Here is a 10,681-nt window from a genome sequence, read left to right on the forward strand (position 1 = left end):
TAGCTTCTAAAACTCTAATTTTTTCATTGTTTTTACCTAATTTCCCATTTATTAATAATTCCTATAAAAATACACAAAAATATATCAAACTAACAAAAATGCTTAAAAACTCACAAATATTTGAACTCAAAGGTACTTAATTTGTCGGTGAATAATTTCCTCATCACATCTTAATCAATGAAGCTCTTATAATCCTGTATGCAGATAAGTATAATAATTATCATCCACAAAAACTAACCAATAACTTGTAAATTGATAGATCCTTTTACCACGCACATTGCATGTCCCAACTGAGTTGGCACGTGCTACTAATTAAATGGCTAATCCCGCGCTAAGTACCTCACTCTATTTTATTAAAAAATTACAAAAAGAAAAGTACATCACAAGATTCAAAATTAAAAAACAATCCACGTAAAAAAAGATCTTCTTATAATAGAACCTTATACTAACATGTGCGTTTTTAATCATTAAATTTCGTTAAAATTACATAAATATAAATAAGTATGTAAAACAAACAGTTTCTAATATTAATTTTATGAATGAAAAATAAAACTATATTGGTAGTGTATCTTTTTGCAAGTCTCAAATCTCTTAAAAAGAAAGGAAAAAAAAAAAAAAAAAAAAAAAAAAAAAAAACCCAACTGAAACCCTTCTTTCGAGCATGAACATGAACATAATATCTGCCGCTAATGTCAATATCAGCCTTTGCGACTAGTCTGCATCAGCAATATTACTTCCTTTGTCTTTAACTTCTTCAATTCTTCAATACCATCAATACCGAATGTGATCCCCACTATATAATGTCCATTTGCCAATATTGTCTTCTTTCTCAAACTTTATGGTCTTCACATGTCACCCTCAAATAATATTATGCGTTGCTTAGCGTTATCAGAGGCAGAAAAAATAAAAATAAAAAAATAAAAGACGTCAAAAAGATCTCATGCAAGTTAATTGGTCTTGTAAGGCCAAAAATGTACGGTTCCTTTTGAAACCCACTAAATAGGTGGACATTTTTTCAATGATGCTTCTAACCAATATCATTTGATTAATAGTAGACACTTCAATTTTTTGCACGTGCACAAATTTTCACTAAATAAAAAAACAAATAATGTGTACGGATTTTAGCGGAATCGTCCCCTTCTAATTAATAATTGGTTCTCTTTCTAGCTGGCTTTTTTTTTTAGTTTTTTTTTTATTTTTTTATTTTTTACATAAGAGAAGGAGGAATGTCACCACTTCTAAGTGAGATTTAAGGTGATTTGAATTCTCAATCTATAATTAAGGTGGAATGACTTACAATTAATTAGGTTGTCCTCACAAATCCTATATTTTGTTTTTAGCTTATGTTATTTTATTGGTTTTGGTTTTGAAAATGACACCACATTAACATAGGCATATAGCATCCAACTGTAGATATGAAAGAATATTGCAGCAGTAGCAGTTTTGGACTATATATATATATATATATATATATATATGGATCATGCTAGTAGTACTGAAAAAGAAAGGGACTTGGTGATTATGTAGTAGACTAGTACAATTGAGCCTTTGGAAAAAAAAAAAGAAAAGAAAAGGAAAAAAATTATTATATATAAATAGTAAGGATGTTGAAATCGAATGCTTTATTAGAAGAAAAAAAAAGGATTTCATCAAATGCAATAATTGAGTTTTATTAAATATAGCTAAATTGTGTCTAGCTCACAATTGGTCCAAGTATGTGTATGAGAAATGTGATAAGAGTTCAAATTTAAAAATATCTACTTTATTGTTTGGATATTGTTGTTTCGTGAATTAATGTTTAACAAATTTAATTAGTTGAAATTGACAAGACCCTTATGAATTATAAATGTGCTATCATAAACAAGACGGCTAATGTAATTGACATGAAGTATTTAAATGGTGAATTTTGCTATATAGTTGTTTGTTAAAAAAAAAAAAAAAAACTAGAACAATGCTAGTTGATAACGCTAGATTGATAGGTTTTGTACCTGCTCTTCATCGTTGCATACTTACAACACTTATCTTCTAGTCAAACGTCGAAAACGAAATATGAAGACAAATATGATCAATATATAATGAATCCTAAAAGATCACCCATTTTTAAACTCATGGTCATGATTCATCATGTACACTAGGGGTGTTTCTAGGGGTGTTTGCGGTCTGTTTAGACCGTTTTTTATAGAAACTATCAACTAAATCAAAAATACTTTTTTAAGCGGTTTGAACGTTTTGATTTTTTTAACAAAGACCAAATTAAACAAAATCATTCGTAAGCAGTTTAGACGGTTTAAGCTTAAGACTAAAAATAATTTTTAATAATTCATAAAAAAATATAAAATCATTAAACTATAAAAATAAAAATAAGATTCAAATTTACAACATAACTCAAAAATAACAAATGTATAAAAGTTCACTATTTAAAATTTTAATACAAACCACCATAAATAAATTATAACTGTAGAGTCTTTATTATGACTAATAAAAATTAAAATAAATATAAAAAATATTTTAAAAATTAAAAAATATATATGTATATTTTTAGGCAGATTGTTAGACGGTTGAGCAATTTAGGGAGTCTAAACCACAAACCAAACTGCCCAAAAAAATTAGATTAAAAAACTGACCAAGCCACCTAATAATCTAAAAATAATTAACGATTTGGTTCGTTTGATTTGGATTTGACGGTTTTCGTGGTTTGGTGGATTTTTTGAACCTACCTTTCCACTTTTTCGAAAGCAACTACTATTTTAAGGATACAATCATTTTGACACCTTTTATTATAGCAAAACATTGTTGATGCCTTGTGTTTTTTATAACATTAAAATGATACCTTCACGTTTAAAAAAGCGTTATTATAGTACTCAGGGATCAATTTTTGAGATATAAAGGGCTTGTTCATTTGCATTTTTTGAGTTAAGGTGACTTGAGTTCAGATCTTGATTTGAGTTAAGGCGTATTTAAGTTTGGTTTGAGTTAGGACTCTAATTTGAGTTTGTGTTTGGATGTGTACATTTTGAGTTATGGTTTGAATTGAACATCTATTTAAGTTTGTGTAACTTATACTTTTTGTTGTGATATATTATTCGTCATTAATTAACACGCATCTTGGTATGGAATAATGGTTGTTGCTGTTTTACATTGTCCATTATTACGTATTTTAGGAGGGAATAATGGATAAATGCTCAAAATAATAAGCGCATTTCTTTAATTTTTGAACGTTTATTGCCCTTTATAACTGCAATCACCCTTATAATTTTTTTTAGTGAAGTCATAGACAAACAAAATAAAAGGCAAAGAAAAAACATCCGAAAAAAAGTATGGAGATTTTCTGATACATCTGGCGTATTAATAAATTAAGGTTTTTTTAATCATTATATCTGCATACTTTTTAACTTTTATAAAAATTTAACCTCTTAATATGTTGACGTACTGGAGAAGGTTACGGAAAAAAATATAAAGCTCATTTCCCGTAATAAGCATACAAAGTCCACGTAAAACTAGCGATCAATATTTATTCTTTTAAGTGATTATGAATAATGAAAAGTGAAAACGATTGCAATCTAAAAAAAAAAAAGGGTGAAATCGATTGGTAACGTTTCTCTAGTTCTGTAATTTTCACACGTAAAATGTGAAAACGACATGTGATAAATTTTAGTGTCGTTTTCAAAATAAAACGACATGATTTGAGTACAGAATGTTAATACCTCAAATCGTTTACGTGTATGCTCAATTACTATTTAAATTTTGGTAGATAAGTGATATTACTACTTATATATCCTAGTGAAACTTTCATGAGAATCAATGAAACTCACAACAATACTCTTCTTTTAATTCCAACCTTGAAACATGAAAGTCAATACAAGAGTAAGTTAAATGTAACACAAAAGAGTTTCAAGATTAGGAGGGAAAGAGACTTCAACGATCATTCCCCAACATATATTATGATGTCGGCAGATATTTTGCAGTGTGCTTTCATAATTAATATTCCTATCACTTATAATTGATATGGTTACATTTTTCTTGGGGAATATGATTATTAATACAACCAACAATTTCGTGCCACCGTTAAGTATTACTTTGCTGAAATATAGCCAATATGGACAAAAAATTTTCAAAGTAAGAATTTATATCACCAAATCATAATAATTAAGGCCTTCTTGATCTATAAATTGTTGGGTTATTTTCATCCATGCCATGCTGCAGGGTCCCCCAACTAGTGTATAGCTATTGTTTCTTATCAAAATAATTAGCACAATAGCAAGTTTGAAAAATTATTATCCCAAATTATTAAAAAATGGAGATTCTTTAATATGATTGTATCTATATGTTAAATTTTTTTAACCGTTAGATTTTCGTGTATTTTACGTGATTTTATGCAAATTTAACGGATAGAAAACTTAATCTATCGATATGTTGGCGTACCGAGAATGTCCTTAATAAAGGTGCACATTTTTTTTATTATTATTGATGCGTCCTGGACGTTTGATTTATGGATTCAGAATCATGATTCAGAATCATTCTCGGTCTACGTGTGTTTTTTGTGAGAAAAAATACTGTAACGAGCCACGAACCATGATTCGAATCATAACACGAATCCTCATACCAAACACTTGCGCCTAGCCCCTTGTCATAAACTTCCTATATCCAATCTGGTGTCCTAGGTATAAATTTTACCTAAAACAATAATAATAACAATACTATGAAAAGAATCGTTACGTAAGTATCCCTTAATTGTAGATAAATCCGGCATTTATAATTGTGTTTTTTTATCGTATATCTCATGTTTTTAATCCATCTCAAAATTACGCTATAACGTACTACTTTAGTATCACAAAATTTTACAATGTGAGAGTTGCGAGTCTTATATATGCACACACATCGTTCACTTCACTGATTTGAGTTTAGAATTCGAGTTGAGATGTGATTTTATGTGAGAACTTTTTACTGTAGTAAAAAAGTTATATATGATTATTTATTAAAACTTTTACTGTAAAAAAACTTGAATTCTAAACTCAAATCAGCGAAGTGAACGGTCAATATGTATACATATAAATAATCTTACCATAGAAATGAATGAGTAGGTATGAAGCTTTTCTTGATAGACGAGTACATATAACGCTTGGTCATGATGGCGAGTACGTCAGAAGATCAGATTTTCATTTACCATATATATATATATATATATATCCATATATGAAATCATGTGCTTTGATTCCTAGATCTTCTTTTCTTTCTATCTTGTCATATGAACGTAAGTTTGTCTGTGTTATATAAATTGACACGTTAAGATTGTGGTTGTGAATACAAGAATTCAAGCAACTTGGCTTTGCTGCAGGCTACCAAGATGAAGAATATATAATAATGTTTGGTCTGCCATTGAGAAATTATTAATCATGCACGTAAAATCAACAATCAATATCATCTACCTAATCCTAATTTAATATTTATCAAACATAAACACACGAATCATTGGCCAAGAATTGCTCATCATTTCAGATTCGTTTAAGATTACACTCAGACCGCAAGTTGGAAGTAAAATAAGTAAAAAAAAAAAAAAGTTCTTATAAATCATTAATTAATCATATAACACGCACGGCCAATGGATTATTTCTAATTTTTTTGACATGATTATTTATACAAAAATTAAGAAATGATCATTAAAAACGAATAATTAAAAATAATTCAACAAAAAATAATAGGCAACAAATTTAATAATTTGTGATCCAGTACTAAATAATTAATGGTTTCTATATGTAATTTTCGGCTATTGTTTTCTCAGTTCGCAATCAACATATCCAATCTCTCATAATATATTAGTATTGGATTGTATCATTTTTAAAATATGAGTTTATTAAAATGTTAAACTATCATTCAAAATATTAATTTTTTTAAAAAAATTTTAAGAATTTATTTCAGATATAAAATAAAAAATAAAATAGGGATTAACTGTTTTACCCTTTTGCATATGGATTCGTAATCTCACTAGAGAGTGTGGTTAATTTTGACATCGCCAATTTTATTGTTCCTTGTGATTTGAACTCAAAACTGAATAAATTATAGATAATTCACATTTCACACTCACTAAACATCAATTAAATTGCACCGATTGGTTATACCTTCTCTGCTTTAGAACCATGCACAATATAAAAGGACGTTTGGTTGGAGAATTTAAATCATGATTTGAATCATGGTTCATAGTTCACTATAGTGTTTTCTCTCATAAAAAATACACGTAAATTAAAAATAATTCTAATAACATGATTATAATTCATGAACCAAAAGTCTGCCAAGTTATCTTAATTTTATTATATAAGCACCAAAATGTATCCTGAAAAAGAAAATCACTATTGGTGCTTAACAACAAAGTGGATTGTCGACACGTGGATATGCTGACTCACATCCACGTTAAGATGGCTGCACCTTTTTTTGCTGATTGTAGCAATTCTATCGGATGATTGATCAACACACTTTCCCCATTATATTACTTTTTTTGGGCTAGATCCCATTGTATTATAGTTGAATTCAACATAGACGATTTCCAGCCACTCGGTTTTTTTTTTTTTTTTGCTATGACTTATATATGTGAACGATGACTAAAAGACAACTAATAGTGTATAATCCACAGGGTGGCTGGGTGGTTAGCCATCGGAATGTCTTTCATATATAATATAGTATACAACAGGTCAAGGTTTATTGGTTTTAATATATAGTTTGGTGTCGTTGAGATTCCACATTAAAAATATGAAAATTCCCTTTTCTTTGTTTATAATCCGCAAAAAATATAAGTTTTAATATAATATCAAGTTCAGTGATAGTTACCTTTGTTTTTTTGTTTAAATTTTGGTCAAACATGCAGGCAATAGGAAGGTGAAAAATGTTGTAATAGAATTGGAATGCCGGAAAACTTTATTTGATTCGTTAAAACGCAATTTTTTTTTTTAATCTCTCGTCATTTAGGCCTCGTTCATTTCACCGATGCCTCGTTCGTTTCGCTGATTCGAGTTTAAAATTCGAATTGAGATGTGATTTTATGTGAGAGTATTTTACTGTAGCAAAAAAGTTAGATGTGACTGTTTGTGAGAGTTTTTTACTGTAGCAAAATTTGAATTCTAAACTCGAATCAGCGAAACGAATGAGGCCTCAAGTTTTCAGTTTTAGGTTTCTACAGTAAAAAGTTTTAAAAAAAGGTCATATTTAACTTTTTCTGTTACAGTGAAAAACTCTCAGAAAATGTCACATCTCAGTTTAAATTGAAAACTCGAATCCGCGAAGTGAACGAGAATACTTATTCAATTCAATCGGATTGAGTGAAGTTAACTAACACTTAAAAAAAAAAAAAAAAAAAAATCTGCTTATCTTGTCTCATTCTTTTAGTGTGCACATCTTTTAAAACTTGTCATTTTAAGTTAATATATACTGAAAAATTAAAAACAAAAATCGAAGCATAATATATAAATATTTGTGTCCCAATAAGGCATTGCTTTACATTTCCAATCTCAATTCTCACATAGTAAATAGTGTGCACTTAAACGAAACCAGCTAGGAATTACAACAGTATCAAGTATCAACAAACTTTTACAGAACATAATTTTATCAAAAATATTTATAACCGCGAAATTATAAACGGATAATTTCAATATTTATCTGAGTCCTTATCTAAATCTAACAATATCAACAACAGAATTACAATATTTACAACGTTGATCTTGAGTGCACAGAAAGACATCCACAACAGATTTTTTTTTTTTTTCCTTTTAGTACACTCATAAAATATAATAAATCCTAATATTTTTATTTTTCCCTGTCCTCTCCTTTATGATTTTTTTTTTCGTAGTCGGAAATCCAATTGATATATTATATAATCCAAAACCAGCGACAACTAAAAAGTATGAACAAATACAAATACGGATATAGTTGACAACTAAAAAGCATTATGCAATACTTTACAAAATTAATTAAAGAAACAATTTATCAAAATCAAATATTCAAGTGACGACAATATGTCAAGGAAAGAAAAAAAAAATCCCAAATATCTTTAAGGTAAAAAAAAAAAAAAACACGAGTGTGGACGTAGTTGGGTGGGGCTTTCCGTCCAAATCAAAGACCGCTGTCTTCCTTCTTTTTCTCGGGAAACAAACAAAACAGAAACAAACGCTCCCTACGCGTCCCTGTTCAAAGCTCTCTTCTATTTTTCCCCATCATACCCACACATCTCATCATACAATACATCTTATATATGATCTCTTCCTTTTCTCTTACCTTAAGAATCTCAAATCTTCTTTGGAATCTTCTAGTCTCTGCGATTCTCCGATCCTTCCATTGATGGGTTCGAGTCTCTCTCTCTACAATTCCGACCTCGACGGCTCGTCGAATTCGCAATCGAAGCCTGGTCTCGGCGATTTGCCGGAGAGTTGCGTCGCGTCGATTCTGGGTTACTTGGAGCCGACGGAGATTTGCAGGTTGGCGAGGCTGAATCGGGCGTTTCGCGGCGCGTCGTGGGCGGATTTCGTTTGGGAATCGAAGCTTCCTTCGAACTATGGGGTTCTCGTTCGGAAGATTCTGGGTGATTCGGTGCAAATTTTGGGTAAGAGAGAGATTTATGCGAGGCTTTGTCGCCCTAATTCTTTCGATGGGGGTACCAAGGTGTGTTTCGCTTTGATGTTGTTGTTGTCGTCCGTTTGTTTGGTTGCCGAGAAAATTGAAACGGAGGAAATGTTTTCAAGTTGCCAAAATTGACTCTTTTGACTTGACATGTGAAAATTTTATGCTTTAGTTTGTTAAATGTGCATTTTCTCGGCGACCAAATAGGATGGGATAATTTAGGTTTAGTTTTAGTCTTGTTTCTCATGGATATGAGATTTTGGGTTTATTGCAGAAAGTTTGGTTGGACAAAAGCACTGGTGGTGTTTGCTTATCCGTTTCTTCAAATGGGTTAGCAATCACTGGGATTGATGATCGGAGATATTGGAATTATATCCCCACGGAAGAATCTAGGTTAGATTTTTATTATTTATTATTTATTATTATTTTTTTCATTTTTGTGGATTGAAATTCCAATGGAGTGGGAATGTTTTTATCAGTATTATCATGTATAAATATCGATGGCTGAGGAAAGTTCAAGTTTTGCGTGGGATTTCCTCGCGGGATTTTTCTTGAGTATGTTTGTGTGATCCTTATTAATTTACTTTTATCGGTGTTTCAATCGAATTTTTAGCGTGCGATGTTGATCTCTAGCATGGAAATTTGTGGTGCCATGATTGTTTTAAGTATGTGAATTATTTGATCTGCTAGTGGTTTCTCTACTGTCTTATCTCTTGTAATCTTCCAGGAAAAACCATTTTTGGATTTGATGTTGTGAACAAGATGTTGGTGTTGTTTGTTTGTCTGTTTTTTTAGGGGGTAATATGGGAAAGAATTACCTACCACCAGTAGTACGTTTTCATGGGTCGGATCTTTGTCAAGTTCTGTTTGATTATCATACTAATTATTTTTCTTCTTCAAGTGATATGATTCTGATGTGATTTTACGGCTTAAAACTGTTTCGTACCATTTCTTTTCCTGCCACAGAATACTCCGTTTATGTTATTCAAGATCTTTAGTCCATAGAAATGATAGCAATGACCATTTATCATCAAGTCTATCAACATGACATAATTGTTTTTAGTTTTTACCTCCCAAACTCCAAAACCAAAGAGTTTCGGGCTTGGATGTGAAGAAACTAAGTAGGACTATTAGATGTTTGGCTTGAGCCTTTGCTATGCATCCTTTCTGTTTTGTGCTCTGTTGCCCTGTCTCATTCCGGTGCTTCTCACTGAAGCCTCATCACCGGAAAAAAGCATGAAGCTACAATAAGCATTGTACTGAATTTGAACTCTCTTTCCTGAAATATAGATTCCAAACTGTCGCATATCTCCAGCAAATTTGGTGGTTTGAAGTGGACGGAGAGGTCGAATTCCCTTTCCCACCAGGGACGTATAGCCTATACTTCAGGCTGCTGTTAGGGAGGGCCGCCAAGAGGTATGGTCGCCGAGTCTGCAACACCGAGCGCGTCCATGGTTGGGACATAAAACCGGTGCAGTTCCAGCTGCATACTTCAGATGGCCAGAGTGCTTCATCTCAGTGCTTTTTAACTGCACCTGGAAGATGGAATATCTACAAGGTCGGAGACTTTGTTGTAGAGAATGGCAATGCTTCAACAAAGATCAAATTCTCCATGACCCAAATTGATTGCACTCATACCAAAGGTGGTCTTTGTTTAGACTCTGTAATGATATGTCCAAGTGAATTCAAGGAGAGGTTAAAGCACTTTTAGATTGCACTTGACCTTCTCAGAGATAGGATTAGGGTGTTGTATTTTATTGTTATAGAGATGTAGTCTATATCCGGAAGAACTGGTATTAAGTAGTTCTTTGTAGCCTATGTAAGTAAATCGCAATGTGTATATTTTTGTTTATTCATTTCAGCGTTCTCCATTTTCAAGGGTGTTTGCTTCCTTGTATGGGTTTTGGAAATAAAACTGTTCGATATATTTTATTGTAGTATGATATTATTTCCTGTTATAAATTCTTCCATGACATTGAAAGTTATTGGTTTGTGTAGCACCAACATAAGGAATAAGGGAAACAGTTTTGTGCCCTCTGAATATGGGAAATAAAAAACTTTCTTTAAGGAAGTTTTCCGT

The 10,681-nt window shown here is 31.2% G+C and overlaps 1 protein-coding gene across 1 annotated transcript; it reads left to right on the forward strand.

Annotated features, from left to right (window-relative positions):
* Positions 1-8,108: 8,108 nt before the first annotated feature.
* Positions 8,109-10,526, forward strand: LOC21393867 (F-box protein PP2-A12). Its single transcript, XM_010114270.2, has 3 exons — positions 8,109-8,643; positions 8,876-8,994; positions 9,892-10,526. Exons 1-3 carry the CDS (start codon positions 8,323-8,325, stop codon positions 10,310-10,312), a joined length of 861 nt encoding a protein of 286 aa, XP_010112572.1. The 5' UTR covers positions 8,109-8,322; the 3' UTR covers positions 10,313-10,526.
* Positions 10,527-10,681: the final 155 nt, after the last annotated feature.

This window comes from Morus notabilis, unplaced genomic scaffold (assembly GCF_000414095.1).
Source record: "Morus notabilis unplaced genomic scaffold, ASM41409v2 Scaffold912, whole genome shotgun sequence".
In the NCBI taxonomy this organism is placed as follows: domain Eukaryota; kingdom Viridiplantae; phylum Streptophyta; class Magnoliopsida; order Rosales; family Moraceae; genus Morus; species Morus notabilis.

Excerpts from the sequence above, each read along its gene's own strand:
- LOC21393867 (XM_010114270.2), top strand. The coding sequence starts at position 8,323 with ATGGGTTCGAGTCTCTCTCTCTACAATTCCGACCTCGACGGCTCGTCG. Across the intron at positions 8,644-8,875 it reads CTTTCGATGGGGGTACCAAG|AAAGTTTGGTTGGACAAAAG; the intron begins GTGTGTTTCGCT and ends GGTTTATTGCAG. Across the intron at positions 8,995-9,891 it reads ATCCCCACGGAAGAATCTAG|ATTCCAAACTGTCGCATATC; the intron begins GTTAGATTTTTA and ends CCTGAAATATAG.